Genomic DNA, 19457 nt, shown 5'->3' with positions numbered 1-19457 from the left:
CAGGAGCACAGCTATTGTTCTGGACAAGCCTGCCAAAACGCCGGTTCAAAAAGCCCGCCAAAACCTACTAACTATTTCCGTCTCCACCTGGTATCGGCCGAGTTAAGCCCCGCCCTCTACCTGTGCGCCGCTGCTGTTTAAAAAACATTAAATAAAAAAAGAGAGAAATAAAATGTTTTTGGGTGGTATTTAAATTCTTTCAAGTATTAATATTTTTTTCAATATATACATATATTTTTTATTGGGGTGGGGCGATATGCTTTTATTTCGCCAACAGGAAGTGGGGCAATAGAAGGAAATGACGTGTACTTCTTGGATCCCCCGGGCTGACAAGCAAAAACGTTGCGTGCGCGTTTAGCACTGTGCAGCCAGTATGAAATTTCACTGGGGGAAAAAAGCCAACTTGATGAACCAACGAAAAAAAGATATCAGATATATCTGTGACATTTATAGTGGGTGGGGTGTCCCATTTATACAAAGGTAATGTGTCTGTTCTCTTGGAAAGACAAATGAATCTGCCACAAATTGTTTTGTAACAAGTGTTTACCACCACTCAGAATGGAGACTAAATAAAAGAATTTCTGTCCTTTCCACGATTTCAGACACTGGAAATCAAGTGCCAACCACTCAACCTAGCAACTGCAAGAGAATTTTGCAAGAGACATGATTTTCAGTTGAATTAAAACAGCTTTATTAGTGTACACTGTAAGAAGTCGTATGTATATGTAGAATAGTTGGAAGATGAAGATCTTAAAATATGAAGATCATCAGTGTTTGAAGAAGACAGCTTGTCATCTAATGGAATATGCTCCACTGATAGCAAGAAAAAGCATGTATGGTGTTTAAAAAAAAAAAAAAAAAAAAAAAAAAAAAAACTATACAATAACACCACAAGTGATATGTAGAAACTTCACTTTCTCCAAAAAGCCACCCTCTTTAAAATTCATTGAAAAGAGGCTTTTTATGGGATTGCACAATTGTCATCACAATAAGAAAAGAAAAAAATATTTCTGTGACCTGTAAATAGGAATGTGGACTATCGGACTGTAGATGTAGCCAAAACAAAACTTTGTTTGCGCTCATGTTCCATCTCCAAAACACAGGATCTCTGTGAAGTGAGGTTGGTTTTAGGGTATGGTGTTAGGTGGCACTCGTTAGAAAATAAAAAATTAAAAATAGATACCAAGGCTTTTACTGGACCCTTGCAATACATTTAATACAGTATATTCGGCCATCAGAAAGTACGCCATCTATAATTCTTAACTGGCAAATATGTCTGAGTATACAATCCAAACAATCTGATACCGCTGCATAGAAGAAAACATTTGTGGGTAAGCAATGATTTAGCATTTGTTTACTGACCTACACACATTAAAGTCAACTTTTTCCTTAATAAGAAAAAAAGACCAGCAAAAAGACAGGACAGACAGATGCACATACAGAGAGACCACATCACTGCATTTTGGCTGGTGTTTGGTTAGAATGTATATGTTCTGGTTTCCCTTAAACAGTACAGTACATACAGTACATTGCATGGGTCAAGCCAACATTAAAACCGCTTGTCTTGCAGGGCCATCTTTTGAGATCTTTAAAAAGTTGTAATATTTCACTTTGGTCAGAGTTCACTGCCCTGTTGGAGACAATGTCATACATCAAATTGTGTTTCTTTGTTTTTTTTGCAGGATTAACAGTATGTGTAACTAAACATCAAGACTTTTGGACGCCTTGTCTAAGCCCTTCTTTGATAAACTAAGCCTTCATCATGCCTACATTTTGTCTTCTACAACAAATTTCTAAATGTACATTTCTCCATGTATTGCAGTAGTGAGCAATGAAGACAGGTAATGAGAAAGTGTTTACATGCACCAGCATCACTGTGCACCAAGTTAAGATCCTTCTCAGGTTTTTGTCACAGTCTGGAAAAAAAACAATGGCGATATCAGGAATGTGGCAGTATGAGTCAAGATGGTGGTGCAAGTATACACCTAGTCCCATTTACATATATTTACATGTACGATTTACAATCCCATTTTCTGTGGAAACATTCTGTTTTCGTATTCAGTGCAGGGATACACGAGGAAATACACTTACAGTAAAGTGGCCTCAACTGGGATATAATATAACAACTGTGTGCATGTAAACACACTCACTGTAAATTAACAGTGTACAACTATACTGAGAATGAAACAGCTGCATTTCTGAAATTGGCAGCAGCTTTTATACTACGTACTGGAATGTCATAAGTTCTGAAAATAAGATAAAATTCAACAAATTCACCATCCAGAGTCAGAGCTTTAAAATTCAATGCCAACTGCTGTAATACTGAAAATGAATACTTTATTCCTCAGCTGCTGGCTCAAGTCCCAATATCTCTAAAAAGTCATAATTTTAGTTATTTAAACAGCTTCATTTACTAATAACTGGTGTAATCAATATAAGCACACCTTAATCGTTGCTTTTAGAGCAGAGCAGTTAACCAAACCTCAAAAGGACATTGGCAAGTTTAAATAATAGCACGAAGCCGATAAAATACAATTCCTAAAAAACTGGAGTCACTGGGTTTTCATCAGCACTTTTTGATGGAATGGAGTGCCTTGTAGTGCACAGATCACATTGAGCATGTATGCATTCAGTCTTTGGGACAACAATATCATAATTTGGGTCACATCCCTGTAGCTGAAAATTAATAACAGTAACAGTAACAGTAAGGCAGAAAATGTCTTTTGCAAAAAGGTATAACAGCTGGTTCAAAACAATAATAATAAAAGAAGATTGTAATCATGATGACTATCTCTCAGCACGCAACTGTGCAGTGGTAAATGTGATATCCTACGCTACATACTTCACAAATCATCAAGCTGTGATCATTTCAAACAGAGGTCATATTCTAAAAAAATATTGAATTCTAATAAAAAGGAAGAGCGCTTTGAACATTATATATATATATATATATATATATATATATATAAATCAAATACAGGAAAATACAAAAATGTAGTTAAAAGAATGTGTAAAGAAAATAACTGTTGTATAACTAGCTTGTCAAATACTTAAAGCTTAAATACTTTGAATTAAAATGATTTAGACTCTAAAAATACAAATGTAGGTACCAGCTGGCTTCCATATCAGGGCAAGAAATCTCATTAAGATCCAATGAATGTTCCACACACTTACCAGAAGCCAATTCAGACAATACAAGGACAAAACCTTCATAATGCTCTAAAAAATAGGTAGGATTTTATTTTAATTCTCTTAATTTCAAATGGGATTTGCAACATTCCTATGTGTACATTTCAAAACATTTTTTGCTTCATTTTACATCAAAAGGCATCTTTCTTATGGGTGCATGGTTTGGGGCATTACAAGTTCAGTATCAGGGCAGTTTTTAAAGTCTCACACTGCAGGACTTTTCCTATTTATATAAAAATGGCAATAATCAAGAAACCATGTATTAGCCCAACCATGTAATCAAGACAGGCTTGCAGTTTCTACATCTTTGAAGGATTGAATGTTCATCTCTTTGTCTGTTTAACAGCAGGGGGAGATGGTGAAACTTAGAATCTTAGGTTTACGTCGAGTCCTGATCCTGCCTAGGGCTAAACACAGGACTTGGCCTCAATATACAAGATGCTATAACTTTAAAACTGGAGAGAATGTGAGCATCAGAGAGAGCAAACGCATGCAGGAGGGAAACAGTAAGGGTACATCTTGTTGAGGCCTCAAGAACGATATAGAGAACAGTGGACACTGCTTTCAGTCATTGCTGAGAGACTAATTCCAGTTATCTGTGCTGTTTAGCAACTGACCGCATTTTAAATTAAAAACTCCTCATAGAATAATGAAACACATTCAGCTCTGCCCCACATCTGCCCACTGCACACTCATTGTTTAACAAGACCAATTTACATTAAACACAGAGATGAAATTGTTTTTTGCAATGTCTAAACAAGTGTGTTAAAATAGCTGGTTAAGTGTGTGTCTCTGTTATAGGTTAGGTGTGGGTATGTGAAAATGGGGTACCCGATATTAATTACAGACATCAACTTGTTCTCCCAGTGGTCCCCCTTCTCAGAGCTGAAGACCATGCAGCCTGTCGTGGGGTCATTGGTCATTGGTCATTGGGTCTGTGGTCACAACAACACAAAACTGATGGGGAGAGAAACAAGTAAGTGGAGATCAAAAGAACTGGAAATTTGGTCACCCAAACCAAGAAATGTTAAGAGATTCATGTTCAGGCATGAAGTTGACTTTGGTTGGACACAAGCCTAGAGTGGTCAGTACTACCGATAGTCAACCTTGAGTAAATGCAAATACTGATACTGAGTATAAGCTTGTGCTGTGGCAGGTAGGTAGCGGAGAGCCAAGATGGTCTAGTGTTGGAGGGACTGTCCTGAAACTAAAAATGACGCAAATTTAATTCCAGAATCCCAACAGCCATTGCTTTGTCACTAAGAAAGACACCACAGCTCCATCCTGCTTTGTGTCCCTGGATCACAGCCTCTGTAAAATACCAAAAACATGAATGTAGTCTGGTCCACAATGACATCACTCTCTTGTCGTTTTAATATTGCAGGGTGATTTCTGTTATTGTTAGGTCCATGATTACTGGAATGTCAGCCTAATGTTGATCCAACTCAGCCAAAAGTAATCAGGTCCAATGTGACATCACTGTTAACATTTCACCATTTTCCCTCAGTCATTTTATTCTCTCATCATCCAGGTCCAATGTTTGATTTTTCTTTGTTTTGTCTTCAAAAAGCTGTTATTACATCATTTCAGACCGCATGGTGGTCTCCTTCAGGACATACTGTTCGAAAGATGTCAGTTAGACTTTTGCGTGTGCCTTCGCAGGACCCTGTTTATGACATACTGGAACAGCGCACTGAGGGTGATCCCATCTGGGTCAGCACCTTATCCAACCACTGGAGGGGGCCATTGAGATGAAGTTCAATCCAACAGGGGGTGCTGGTTACTGTCTGACGTCTGTGAGGGTAAAATACAATCATAAAAAGGTAAAGACAAGCTTCCCGCTGGTTGAACTTAATAAACTATTATTAATAGCAAAATTAATCAAAAGACTAGTTACATTCATTAGAGATGACAGGAAACAGTCACAAACTTATACAAGTAATACATTCAAGTGTGTAGGAGAGCTTGTATCTTTAAAGATAATGTACTCAAATAAATCAATAGTAGAAAGGGGCTTGAATTACCCAGGTCAGACCAGACAAACACAGCTGACTGCTCTACAACCCTGCCAGGATTGGCCAAGGCTCTACAAACAGCAGAGACACTGACTGTTAACCAGACAGGCTACACAGGAGCTTAACCCCAGCCAGTGAGGACAAGCCAAAACACCCCCACAAACACTGCTGTCTGGCTCCTTTGAGGGTACAACACAAACCCGAGCCAGGAGAACAGATGTTTTCAGGATGGATGTCTGCACAGTTACAGAGGCAGAGATGCAAATAGCCTGCAATCTCTCACATTTTGTAATAAAAGGAGAAATATAATAGAGATTAGCATACATTTCAGCTGAACAAAATAAATGATCTGGAGGATGAAGTGTAAATTATTTCTTAAGCATCACACACCGTGTTATCTACACCAAATCCTGGTGAACTCATGTCAGCTTGATCCCCTTCTCTTAAAAGGCAGTAAAGCTAATGACAAATACAGTTTAACACATGAACTTGTTTGGGTTGAAGCTTTTCTCTTTTCTTAAAAGATTCTGCTTCTATGATTGTAGTTTTACTTGAATTCAATAAGCTGAAGCCATATGACATCAGGCTGTGAGGTTTCAGAGCAGATGATGCAGATGCTCGATGCACCAATCAACATTTGGAAAGTCTCCAAGCTTCACTGTGATCTACCCATAGTGATTTTGGCTTAGCTTGTCCAGGCTTAAATACTATGATTAAAAAGTTGCTTTTTGCTGACATTTCGAGCAGCTTGCAAACCTGCCCAAGGTGGCCTTCGGGATATTGTAGCTGTTGACAAATATGTTGCAGATTGATTACAGTCAACATACCACAAGAAAGTCACACTAATCAGAAACTGATAAATGCTAGTAACGCCCAACCATACCTGGACTTTGAACAGAAAAAAATGTAATATATGTAATATATATATAAAAATGTAATATTAAGCCAATCAATTTAAGTTAATTAAGAAATCACTATGATCACTTGTAGTTAGGCCACTAAATTTCATCGAGTGCATTCAAGGAGGAGGCGGCTTAGTGGCTTTACGTCGTTCAATTTTAGATAACGCTAATTTAGGGTTAAAGCTGCCCCCTTCATATCAATTTTGTCACAAACAACTGCAAACAACCAACAATAGCCACTGCCCAGACAGTAAGCAATAATTATGTCATCAAGCTCGTCGCGTGACCCTTGTTTACAAGGACACACAAATGAATGTCTCTGCACCACACTCTGGTCTAACCACACTCCTACAAACCTCCATTCATCATGCATGCTAGTAAAGGATAGAATTATATGCATGGAGTGCAACGCACCTGTATTCTGCTCCCCAGCCCTTGACGAAGCTCATCCTGATGGTGCACATTCTGGTTAGCTGGTAGACTGCCTCAAACCCCTGATTGACTGACTGGGCCAGCAGTGCAGCAAATTCCTGGTTGTTAAAAATCTTCAGATTACAACCTAAAAAAGAGCATATGATTCAATCAGTGTTCAAATTCTTGTCATTTTTTTGTTTTTTACATTTTATATTGCAAACTTGGAGAAAAAATCCCTTATTAAACTACACTGATGTATTTATGTACATATGGCCACCTTATGGTCGCGACAACAAAACAGACTAAAATCATTTTTTGTACTGAGCTATAAAATATTTATTTCTGCTGTAAAGTTGAGACTTTTAACATGAATATCCATGGGGATTGACTCACTTTTGGAGTAGTAACTAGGAGAAGCAGAGTTTTTGGCACTGCTGTATTCATGCTTCATACATCAGATTGATGAAAGGGGAAAATGTCAAACTAGAATAACTGCCTATGCCTCCGCCAACCAGCCAAGTTGCAGGACATATGGTCACAATCTGCCCTTTTGTTCCTGAGCTAAAGCACTGGATAGCAGCTAGGACTGTTTTTGTCGAGTTCAATCTTTGATCATTGGGCTTCATACTGTCATCACTTCTCCACTGTATCATCGCAGACATTTTTGTTAAATTGTATCATAATCACTGCATGAATTCATGAATGAAGTGATTATTTGTGGCCAAAAACCTATTCTGTGAGGTCACACTTTTGTTGACATCCAACAACAAAAATGTATTCAGTCCAAGTGAATGTTTGTGCCAAGCTTGCCTTAGTGGGATATGATTTACAAGAATGGAAATGCCACATATACAGATGAATAGATGGACAGAGACAACCCAGAAACATGATACTTCTCTGTAAAATATATCCACCAAGTTGGAATATGGGTTAAACCCTTTCTGTGTTGAAGATGCAATGGCGATAGGAAGCATTAACTGATTATCATCAGAAAGAGTTAATTTAGATGTACATTCCTCATCCTCTTGAGAGAGGAAGATGGAGACGACACCAAGAACAATGATGGAAATGCATCAAACACTAAAAACAAAAGTGAACCAAGTTTTACTAACAGCAATGTATATTTTTAAAAATTAACTGATACGTTCTCTACACTGTGTCTTTGAAGAAACTTAAAAACATCGACCATAGGCATTCTGGCTCTTGAGGTGTGGGTGTATTATATGTTGATGACTATTGTCCACACATGGCAGAGAATCAAACCCCTAAATGTCTACAAGATCCTGGTGCTTCCTTTCAGTGCGCTTCTGTGGCTTAGTAATGATACTGTTCTCATTCCTCATTTGGCCAGAAATGAAATGTTCAAAGTTACTTGGGTACAGATGAGTCAGAGTGTGTGGGTGAGAGTCTGAGAAAAACTGTCACATTGTAGAGGGCATTGGTGCTCCACTATGTAGTCCTCATTAAGGACTATTTTCATCACAAGGTAAGCCATTATGTTTTTACAAGGACCAAATATTTCCGTCACAATCATCATTGTGTCACTATGTCATCGAAGTAATTGCCAAAATATGCAGAACCTTACTAAAATCAAGGCAGGAAATTGCACAACAAATAGTAAATTATTTGTTTGTGAGTACCCCTTTTAATGAAAGATATTTAAACCACTTGAACCATGTTCATTATAAACCATACTCCTCCCTGCAGAAATAAAGTAAAATAAATATCTAACATCTATAACTATAAATGAAAACAAGGAGTCTGTTCTTTCTCAGACACCATTTCCTGTATTTGCCCCTTTAACAAAAAACAAATTGTGGACATCAGAGAGCTAGTGCTAGTCTTGAAAACAGAATATGTCAAACCATGGCTATCCCAATGAGGGAAATTGACCAGGATGAGCTTATTTTTATTGTTGTGCTTTTTTTTTTTTTTTTTTTTTTATTGTGACACCCAATAAAACTGCATTTTCCCATCTACAGTTCTGAACCTTTTTCGGCATATGCTTCAAGTTTCAGAAGGAACTATAACAACGGACAAACATATGTGGTGTTGAGGTTTTTTGAGATGGATAATATTCATCTTGCTCAAGAAAAAAAAAAAAAGAATGAAACATTTGCGTGTGTTAACCTGGTGGTATCTTGCAGACGGTGGCAGGATGCCATCCGTATCGCTGATTGCAGTTGGGGCTCTGGACAAAAATGGCACTGTCACTGAGGCATTCTGCGAACACCTCCCCTCCGATGTAATACAACCTCACACCACGACCTGCAGAGTGTGAGACAGGACAATGTGTGAAGATAAAGGGACCAAAAGAAATAGAGGAAATCACAAGGAGGGGTTACTAGCAGGGTCTAAATGTGTATGTTTGCCCAAACTAATCAGCAATTGATAAGAACTGAAAAGGAGGAACTGAAACAGTTAAAAATCATGTAACCCTTTGTACTGTTAATAACTGATAAACTGTAAATGCATGTGTTTGTACCTATATGTCTCCTTGTCATTTCAACAGTTGCATTCCTATTAACATTACTGAGAAGCCCTAAACAGAAGCGTTCAGAATTGGAGGGGTCGGTGAAGCCATCAACTGTCAGAGATGGCTGTGAGGCATGGAAGGTTTCTCCAACCCGCTGGTTTAGCTCATAGTAGGCTATAGAGCACCAGAAAGCTGGTTCACTGTAGGTAACCGGTTGAAGGTCTGAGAAAAATAAAGAAGACTTAATTCAAATCTTTGGAGCTGCATAGTGGCTTTCAATGATATTAACAAAAACCAAAAAAGATACATGAACAACAAACATAGAGTATAGCCTTACCAAGGCCATGACTGACAGGTGACAGAGTGCTTGGTGACATTTCTGCTGGTGAGCCTGCAAATAAGAAATAACATCTCTTTATAATCTGTATTACATTTGATATAGAATGTGCAAAGCGTAGCTAATATGTTCACTGCTGTATTGCTGTAGATTTGCAAATAACAAGAAATAGTCCATGAGTGTGTGAACTGGAGTTTTAACTAGTTATGGCTCTATCTCTCCAGTTAGTAAGATACACAACATCATGTGCAGTTCCACAACTAGCTACCTGATTCCATACTTTGATTCATCTGCTGGTCACTGGTCTCTCCATCTTCACTGATGTAGCCAGGCGGAGGAGTCTCTGTACACAACCATGAAATGAGATCACATTGTTGTGTATGAGAAAAAGTACACTCTCTGTGTATTTGAGGGTTGTTATCAAACAGCCCCAGAGCTGGTGATGTCACATTTGATTTACACCTTCTATTTAAAAAAAAAAAAAAAAAGTCTAGTGAGTTTCTATGACAGATAATCTGATGGATGTATAACAAAGAAAAAAGTTTAACGTGCTGCCCTGCATACTGACCTGGTATATAGTTATTTGGAGGGTCTATGCCAGCAGGGAAGTTCGTATTTTCAGGGATGGAATTAGTAAAGTCATCTAGAGGCGGAAGCTCTGTCAGAATTTCTGTATGGCGTGGCACCAACACTGGAGGCAGCACTAGAGAAAAAAGAAATTGTCATTGACATAAGCAAATACAATGAAAAAAATGCGTAAGTTAAGTTAAGTTTTGTTTTGTTTTGGTTTTTTTTTTTAAACAAAAGTGTGCAGAAGTGGTTCTCACACATGCAGGAAAATACAGGAAAGATGACAATTTTCTATAGAACTTACTGAATGAAGCGGGTAATAAAACTTGCAAAACTTGCCAAAATCCACATAATTTGTCAGATGGCACTTTGAAGATCACAGGCCAGCAGTACTCAAGAGTAAATTTAATACACAAAGGAAATTACCTGGTGTCTCCACTCTCTGGTAATGGTAAGGATTGACACACACTTCATCTTTCTTGAGGTTGAAAGCGTACTGGCAGGTGTCAATGGCCCTTAGCTCATGGTGGCTGTGAAGGTCAGGCCATCGCCACAGGCGGCAGTAAATGACGTGGGGCAGGCCCTTACGATGGGACACCTGAAGACGCCCATCTAGTGACCTAAGAGGTTATGGAGAGAGGATGGCATAGAGCTTAGTGGTCTCCCCTGGCTCTTGACTGCAGATAGTAAGCTTGTAAGACCACCCAGAGATGATTTTGCTTCCTTTAGTACACAGTTTGGGAAATGTAACAGGCAGGGAATATCCAAATAAAAACAAATAGAAGTAAATAGCAAACTTGCCACCCAGTAAGGTGCAGAACGCTGATGGTGTTTTATGGCTAAACCTTGATTCATTCGGCAAAGTTGAAAAGAACCACTGCATGACCTGAGTGAGCCAAAACTAATTACACAAAAACACAATCTTTTCTCTTCCTTTGTGAAGCTAAGGTACGATGGCTTGTGAGTCATTGTGTATTTGTGTAAATGTGAGTATATTCACCTGCTGTGGTCATGGTATCCGTACATGCCTGCAGAGTCCCACTGCTCTATCGTGTGGCCTGAGCCTAGACCCCATAGATCTGAGCAATTGCTACAGACAGACACACACACACACACACACACGGACAAAAGATATGCATACACATGTACACAAACAGACACAGGACAAGTGCAAAAAAGAATAAAAATAAAAGCAAATAGATGGTAAACACGAGATGTCTTATTTCAAATTAGTAGGATGAAATCACAAATATTTATAGCTGGTCTCTTATTGATGAGAGGCCTTAGGAAGGCCCTCTACCTTTCCTCAATAAGAGACTCCAACTGGATGTTAGGTGATCATATGACAACTGCAAATCTGACAGTGATGGGGTGCAATCAGGTGATGCTGAGAGCTAGACAGGATTAAATTGCCTTTTAAACTTTTAGATGAAAGATGATACCAGGATGAAATCAACTTTGATTTCCACTTTCCAGCACACATGTGATCTTACTCACACTGGAGAGCGATATGAAGAATACCACAAAGCCTTTTGCTAGTTTTAGAGGCTTGGAGGTTCAAAGAGCTCCAGACAGCACTACCTGACTGCCCATATTTGAACTACACATAAATATGATTCAAATTTCTGCACATTATAGCTAAACCATGAGGAGAGGTGTAATGTGAGGCAACAAGTCACGCAGGGTCACACAATATTTGTATCTAAACAACATTATGTGAATGAGGAAAAAAAAAAAAAGAGAGATGTCAAGACATGACAACAGAAAAAACAGGTACTAAACAAATGTGTGTATACGATTGTGGAAATCACACATCCTGGCTGTTGCTAACTGATCTCTGAAGCTCTTGGTATTTATATTGCCTCTGCTTAAGATGAAGCACGTCTGCTGTCTGATAAAAGTGAAGTTATTGCCAGACCTGCATGTACAAAACCTGCCGTCTCAAGTATTATCATCATTTTACTTGAAGAATTCAACAAATACAAGCTCCAAGAATCCTACACAGCTAATGCCTTCCCCTCCTCACTTAAAAGGTCACTAGAACAATCACAACAGTGTCTGTTGGTCAAAAGCTCTCCCTGAGAAGAAACTCCTATATTTATGCTGTTACTTGTAAATCACTCTGGATGAAAGCTATGAAGCTTGAAATGTAAATTACATCAGGTAAACTGGATTATTTGCAAAATATCAGTTGGCTATTATTATGCTGGAGCTGTAAACTGTAAAGTACAGTGTTCAAACTGCCTTTGAAGTCACCCTTTGCATATTATCTCTAGATACAGATGAGCTGTTGCAGTCTTCCACTGTCACACTTCCTACCTCTGCCCGGGCAGAAATCGACAAAGACCTCCACCTGCTATCTCCTCACAATCAGACACCATTTTGACATCCTCCACAACCCAACAACTATGAGAGAAAGCAATTTATCAGTTTTCATCAACCTTGCTCTGTATTTGAAGGGAAACAAGATATAGACCAAAACGGCTGGCACGATATTTACCAAAAACTACTGAGTAATGTCTTGTAATATATCTAGACCAAAAACTTCATGCCACATGGCCTATTTACGATAAACTACCACCAGTCCTTGGAGTTGGGGGGCTTTTTGCAAAAAAAAAAAAAAAAGCAACACGGATATCTAAATATTATATATAATATACGGATATTTAAATCCCAGTCATTGTCAAGTTATTAACACAGAACAGGTAATGAACGTTGTTTTTTGTTTGATGATCTATGGAATCCATGTATTACAAGTAAACATCACGTTTTGTCAAAATTCTGAAATCCTGAGGTTTGTTAAAAAAAAAAATAAAAACAAAAAACAAAAAAAAACTTTTGTCTCAGGACAGCAGCGCTATTCAAGCAAATGTCAAACAAGAAACACCATCACATCACACTATTCTACATCCCTCAGAATGAATGGTTAGGGTAGGGTTAGAGAGAGACCTGGCATCAGTCTTTTTTATCTAAGATGGTTTGAGTTCTGCCTTTTTCTTTTGTTACTTTTATACTAACTTTCCACCCTTTTCAACTTCCTGATATGTCTTTATCAATCTGAGCAGGTAGAGCTCATAATCACAATCACATACTCACTACACATTTTACTTATACAGCTTTCCAACACTGTATTCACACAACACTTGCATGTATTGGGAGCAACCAGCTCCTCTGTTGAAGCACTCTAAGGATGTGAGCCAGCCTCAATCCACTCACCAGTTCAATTCTATAACTTAAATATTATGGAACATGTCGATAAAGACTGTAGAGCTACACAGCGTGAATTAAGACTGCAATGCGATTAAATCTGTATGACCTCAGTGCAGAGTGCATTTCTGAGAAAGTTTCCATCAACCAGGGACGTGATCGTCTGTTATTAATAGTCATGTGAGATCAACTGTACCATGATTAAAGAAAAGTAAACATGTGCAGCGCATTAACACCTCTTCTGCTAAACCTGCCTCTGCCATGTTTATTTTTCGTGTCACCCCAACAGCTTCTTGCTGTGTCACAAAGCTGATGCATACCACATTTACTCAGCAAGCACTATAATTCCAGGTATAATGAGAAATTGTTTGTTTGTTCCCCTCTGTCAAAAATTAGCCAGAGCAAAACGATGGCAGAGTGATGAGGGATAGCATCTTTACATGCAGATCAGGGTTCAAGACACCAAGCTATTTTGGTTGAAGTGGCTTTGAAGAAGGCACCAAATGCAGCCGATTTGCGGTTGATGTGAATATGAGGGACTTTTCTCTTTGAGAGGACAAATTCCATTAGTGATCAGTTATAGTTAAAAGTGACTAGGCGATAAAGAGAGAGCGCTAAAGAAAGAGCAGAAAGGGGAGATTAGATAGAAAATTGGAGAGGGGATGCTCATAAAATCTTTACAGGGCAGCCTACTGTTCTGCCTGTTCTGCTGATCCCCTGTGATTGATTGATGTTAATCACATGCTCTTCATGGGCTTCCCTTGTCTTTGCCGCTTTTGTCATGATAAGGTTTCGCCTGGTCTGGTAGCTTGGCTCATGTAACTTTACATGTGACACAGGAGTAACCTATACTGACAGAAACATGAAACACCCAGGCCAAGTATATCAAAAAGTAGCAGTTTTGGGAGCACAAAAGTTAAGTAAGATTTAAAAGTGGATTTTCAAGTTTGTGAGGTCACTTTTTTCCTGTGAAAACACAGTTTTCCTTTTATGGAGTGGCCGATGGTGAGTAACAATCCAAACACTGAATTAGTCACTCATTCTGTTGTAAGGAACTGCACAATTGTGTCAAACAAATATATGACATTAGTAAGACAAAGACTGTAAACAGTAGATATTAAGCTCTTTTAATCACAGTATCTAAGTTATTGTTATTTGCGGAGAGGCACAGACACTGATGCTGCAGAGAATTGGTGCACCTCTACTGTAATGCTAAATTTGTACGCTCAGTGTTGCAGTCTATTACAAGCGCTAAAGTGATCAAATGTAATTACACTGAACTTAATATTATTGGTACTTTCTGACAAGTTCTGTTAACCTTCTATCTAATCTAATCAAAGGAAATGCTGAACATATTTGTAGCTACAAAAGACAATGGTATAGAACATGTCACACTTCCATTGACTGTTCAGAAAACTGAATTGTCAGCAGTGCTGCACACAGTGTGAATGCATGTATGTTCTGCATATAGTGAACACAAGACAAGTTTGGTTAACATCATGCATTGGACATCTGTTTCCTCCAATCAGGTTTCACTTCTGCAGCCCTGTTAACCTATGGCACAACAGAATGGGGAAGTGGACCCAATGTTGCACAAAAGAGACCCATCTTACTTCAAACCTGTGGGCGCCTGTCGCCGTCATTCTTACTTTCATGTGTTGACACACCTTGTTGTGTTACTCTCAATTGCTGGTATTGTGGTATACCATTATATATGAATTGCGGCTGTATAAATATACGCAACACTTTGTGTGCTATAGGTACAGAAAAATTAACAGAATAGTTCATAACATTAAATAAATCAAGATATTTACTAAGCAAAAATGTTGCCCAATTTTTCAGATTCTTTATCCCTTCGCCAGTTTTAAACTGTTTTAAAATTGGGTTTTAGGCTGTTGGTGGGACAGAGAGCTAGAATAGATAGACTTTTTTTATTTTTGTATTTCCAATAACTGCTCTAACTGTAGTGTTACTAGGAAGCAATAACTGAAAGTGTGTGAAAGCATATCTATTGATCTGAGCCAAGCATAATGATAAAACTGCTTTTAGAAAGTTTACATGTGGGTGTGTTACTTAAATTCACACATTTGTTACTACACCTGTGACAGTGGCAAGTGTGTATATGTGGTACAGCCCAAAGCCAGACAAACACAGAAGAGAGGGTTGCGTGGATGTGTCCTCATCTCACCTTGGGATGGTGACACACTTTGTGTTGCTGTTCTGTGTGCTGATGGCTTTCTCCAGCTCATCCAGCTGCCCCGTCTTCTTCAGTTTCTTCACCAGGCTCTTCACAGCTTTTTCACACCATTTTTCCTCCTGTCCTCCTCCATTCTGCTCTCCTACTCCTCCTATTCCTCCACCTGCTCCCCCACTACCTGCTGGTGTCTTTTTCCATCCCAGGAGGCGTTTCACAACTGGGGGAGTGAAGGGAAGGATGGAGGACATGGTGGCCTATGTGTGTATGTGTGTGTGAGCCTAAATGTGTTTTGATGCCACTCTTAATCTAATGTGGTGATAAAAAGGGACAAGGGAAGAGGGTGATATAGGTGTTAGAATGTAGACTCAATTCCAAACAGAGATTAAAAATAGCAAAATATGTATATAAAGGATGTATGTATGTATTTCTGAGTGATTTCAAATTAGAACTAAGGCATAGATCTCTTTCCAGAAGTTTGAAGTGTTGAGAAATATCAGATGGAAAGCACAAAACATAGGGAGGAGAGAGAAGCACATCCAAAGAAACCTAAGAAATGAGGGAAAGAGAAGTTAACATGTGAGAGAGAGAACATAAGAGTACCATTGATTTCTGTAATGGAGAGGCCAATTGCACCCACGCATCCAGATTCATGATCTGTTTATTTGTCCAAAGCCATGAGCACGATATTTATCATAACCCCCTGCTTATAACGCTCCCACCATGTACCTTACTCAAAGTCACCCAAGGTAGCAGTCAATGAACTACAAACCCCATGCAAAGTTCGTAATAATTCAATTATTTTATTTTACATTGAGTAGTTGCTGGAGTCACTACAATTATGCATGCGTGCTTTATGTGCAGTTCAACTGTACTTAAAAAATTAAGCTCTTCTCTTTGCAAAAGTGGGTTTGTTATCTTGCAAAACTGCTTGCAAACACCAACTTCAGATTCTGTAACACAAAGGGCTTATTTTTGGTGGGTGTAGATTGCTTCACTCACCTCAAAGATACTGTGAAATAGCGGCTTACATTTTGTATAACATGGTAATGTACTGAAATGTTACAAATGCTAGTGCTGAATGACCATAAATCTAGTTTGCTGTGCACGTTTGAAAAGCTTAGAGATGTTTAAAAAAGGATATATTCTTACAAAACAGTGTTTTTACTAGATGCAATCATGTGACACAAAAGTAAATTGGCAAATAGCATTCCACTAAAAATACCTCTTGGGTCTCAGGTCACTTAAGGTACTTAACCTCAAAAATACTGTTCAGCTGCAGCTCTGCACAAATCACATATAAACATTATCACTCTAGAAATGAATTCCAAACCTTGCGCATTTGAATCATTTTTAATTTTACTCAAGTTTAACAGTCAGGGTTAGATGATTTCCTTCTTTATTTGACCAACTATTAAAACATTCTTTGACGAAAAGTTAATATGCACAGCCATGTTCAACAATCCTTACTGAGAAGAGAGGAATTCATGTCTAAGGTGGTAAATCTATGTCAATATCAATACTAATCCTGAACTAATCCTATAGTGAACCTATTCTATTATTGAAATCACTATTCAACCTCTAGAAAAGCTGAGCAGTGTCAAACTGTGTTAAACCCTGGTTGGGAGCTTAAAGCCTTACCAGAGGACACATGCTGCCCCTTTCAGACCAACAGCAAATATTCTAACTTTCACAGATCATTGCTTTAGACTATCAATCATTCCAACAGGTGATCTATTCATCATTTTTAATTTTATGTTGGCAATAACAAAACGCAGAATTTAACAGAAGCAGTTAGTGCTGATTGAGCTCCGACTCGCACGTGAAACCTGATGCTATAATTTCGCTTGGATCTTATTGTCAGGATCCATTTCCCAGCCTAATTAGGGAACACACACACACACACACACACTCAGACAAAGCAAATTGAGAGAAAGACTTGGACATTCGAGTAGAGTACTCTGGAATATTAAGTCAAATTAGAAAACTAATCTTCCTCCCTGAGACAAGTACTCTCAAAAGTCAAACTTCTTTGTGGTGCAGATTATTGATCACTGAGACATAAATGAATGCAGACAGACTCGGTCAGTGATGCAGGTTTTTCAACGCGGCTGCCAGGGAGGAAGGGATAACTGTCCTCAGTATGTTCACCTGAAAGTCCAAGCTCCTTCTGAGAATTCATTTCACGGGCTTAACCCTTGGACTGCTTACTATTAGTGCAAGTGCATCAGGCCTTTCAGAGGGAGTGAGACCATTCCTGAAAATAATTAACGACAGTCTTCCTCCCTGCAGTTCCCTTGATGTTGTCTTAGCATCCAAACATACTCGGTGCATTGCACCCATCACCCACCAAACAAATCTCATAACTTTGGAGAGAAGCCCACAGTCTGAGAATGGGGGGGGGGCAATGTCTGGGTCAAATACTGTACATCGAATTGGATCTTTTGTTTTTGTATTTAGACAAGAATAAAGAAAAATATAAACTCAGAGTTGTGGTTGTTCCCTTTACATTAAGGACAAACTACTCAAAGCTGCTGGGTTGCTGCTGAAGCAGGAGGAGGAGTTGGGGGGGGGGGTATGTGGGAGCCTTTCAAAGTCAACAAAAAGTCTTATTGTAACGAAAAAAAAAAAAAAAAAAAAAAGCACAAAAACGCTCTGATACGACCACAACACATATCTCAACGAAACGCTGACCGCGGCTATCTGGGGCCTTGTGGACAAAAAAAAATTTATAATTAAAATAACAAAATGATTTTTTATTTATCTGTTTTAAAAAAGCAACCTTGTCACGTCTAAAGCGTCTTGTCTCTTTTTGTGAGAAGCTGGCTTGTTTGGGTTAGTTTCTTTTCCCGAAAGCGTTCACATAACAAACGCACGGTTTCAAGAATAAGCTAACGCTACCAACTGCGGCTCAGACCGCACAGCCGGCGGACGGACACTTTGACAAGACACACAAAAAGCGACTTGGTTTCACCGCTGGATGTCATTTGCTGTGATAAACAGGCACAGTGAAAATATTCAGGCTTCTTTTGTCTCGAAATGACTGATAGTCCCCCCCACCTCCTCCTCCTCCTCCTCCTCCTCTCCTCTCCTCTCCTATCCTATCCTATCCTCTCCCCTCTCTCGCTCTCTCGCCTCCAAAAATATTAAATAAATAAATAAATAAAAATCCGCTAGCAAGCTTGCTACTTTGTGTCACAGACAAATAAATGGGTCTGTTGCATGTTTTCACGCTGGCATATCAGAATCGGCTGTAATGTTGAGGACACACTTACGGAAGGAGGAGGTGAAAGGACGCCGGAGGGCCACTCGGATACCTGTCAGGAAAGCTTGCCTGTTCATTATAAATGCACCCGGAGAGACTTTAAACTGTATTTTCCACATCCGAGCCGCCGGGATGATGATGGCCCCTCATTCAAAGCTCAACCAAACATGCAGAGCAAAACATAAACGGCAACGCGACGCCCCGACACCCCGCCCCCTTTCTCTCCACCTATTGGCTAAAATGCCGGATTCGGCCGATAACCTGTTGCCAGACGGCTCTCCTATTGGCCAGAGGTCGTGCCCGTCATATGTTGTTACGTACCAAGGTATGTCGGTGATGTTTATCAGCGGGTACCTTGATTGTCCTTTCAGAATTGCATAATACAGTAGCTGATCAATGAAATAGAATAGAATAATGATCAAGACAATAGTAAAAGCAAAAACTTTTTTCGACACAGTCCTTGTTTTTGCTTTTTTGTTTTTTTTTTTTACAATGTTTCCAATGATTTAACATATACACGATAGACTATATATATTTCATTTATCAGGGAAAGGGAATAATAAATGCAAAAATATAGCTCTTAGTAACAAACCATAGATAATTTTAAATTATATCGTTAAAAATAACATTGTTTTATTTAATTTAGTAGCCTAAATAATATAGGTTACTCAAAGGTCACTGCTTGGTGAAGTATTAAGTATTGGTTATTGTTTAGGAAATGGAATGGAATGAGACAATTTCAAATACGTTATTTAAAGCATACCGAATCCAAATAATGCAGATCAGAGCAAAATTGTGTATTGTACGGGTCTTTGAGATATCAGAGTATCAGGTTAACAAATTAACTTTTATAGGATTTGCACGGATTTTCATAACTGCAAGAAATGA

The 19457-nt window shown here is 38.7% G+C and overlaps 1 protein-coding gene across 3 annotated transcripts; it reads right to left on the bottom strand.

Annotated features, from left to right (window-relative positions):
• Positions 1–751: 751 nt before the first annotated feature.
• smad2 (SMAD family member 2) lies at positions 752–18724 on the bottom strand. Of its 3 annotated transcripts, none has more exons than XM_029515289.1 (12): positions 18580–18724; positions 15299–15853; positions 10904–10993; positions 10330–10523; positions 9902–10036; positions 9614–9676; positions 9334–9387; positions 9006–9218; positions 8651–8788; positions 6521–6665; positions 4871–4983; positions 752–4500 (listed from the first exon to the last, which is right to left on the bottom strand). In XM_029515289.1, the coding sequence occupies exons 2-12, from the start codon at positions 15553–15555 to the stop codon at positions 4397–4399; spliced, it is 1506 nt and encodes a 501-aa protein (XP_029371149.1). In that variant the 5' UTR covers positions 15556–15853; positions 18580–18724; the 3' UTR covers positions 752–4396. The 3 variants fall into 3 exon arrangements, with proteins under 3 accessions (XP_029371149.1, XP_029371148.1, XP_029371151.1); XM_029515288.1 differs by having other exon boundaries at positions 753–4500; positions 9602–9676; XM_029515291.1 differs by having other exon boundaries at positions 754–4983; positions 9602–9676.
• Positions 18725–19457: the final 733 nt, after the last annotated feature.

The sequence above is a fragment of the Echeneis naucrates genome, chromosome 12 (assembly GCF_900963305.1).
Source record: "Echeneis naucrates chromosome 12, fEcheNa1.1, whole genome shotgun sequence".
NCBI classification, from domain to species: Eukaryota; Metazoa; Chordata; class Actinopteri; order Carangiformes; family Echeneidae; genus Echeneis; species Echeneis naucrates.
Note: the sequence above shows the minus strand (reverse complement) of the source record. Positions and strands in the feature narration are given on the sequence as shown.

What these genes read in the sequence shown, in the direction of transcription:
- smad2 (XM_029515288.1), bottom strand. Translation starts at nt 15,555, where the DNA reads ATGTCCTCCATCCTTCCCTTCACTCCCCCAGTTGTGAAACGCCTCCTG. An exon ending in AAGTGTGTCACCATCCCAAG is followed by an intron (nt 10,994 to 15,298) that starts GTGAGATGAGGA and finishes GTCTGTCTGTAG; the next exon opens with CAATTGCTCAGATCTATGGG. An exon ending in ACCTGTCAGTCATGGCCTTG is followed by an intron (nt 9,219 to 9,333) that starts GTAAGGCTATAC and finishes TATTTTTCTCAG; the next exon opens with ACCTTCAACCGGTTACCTAC.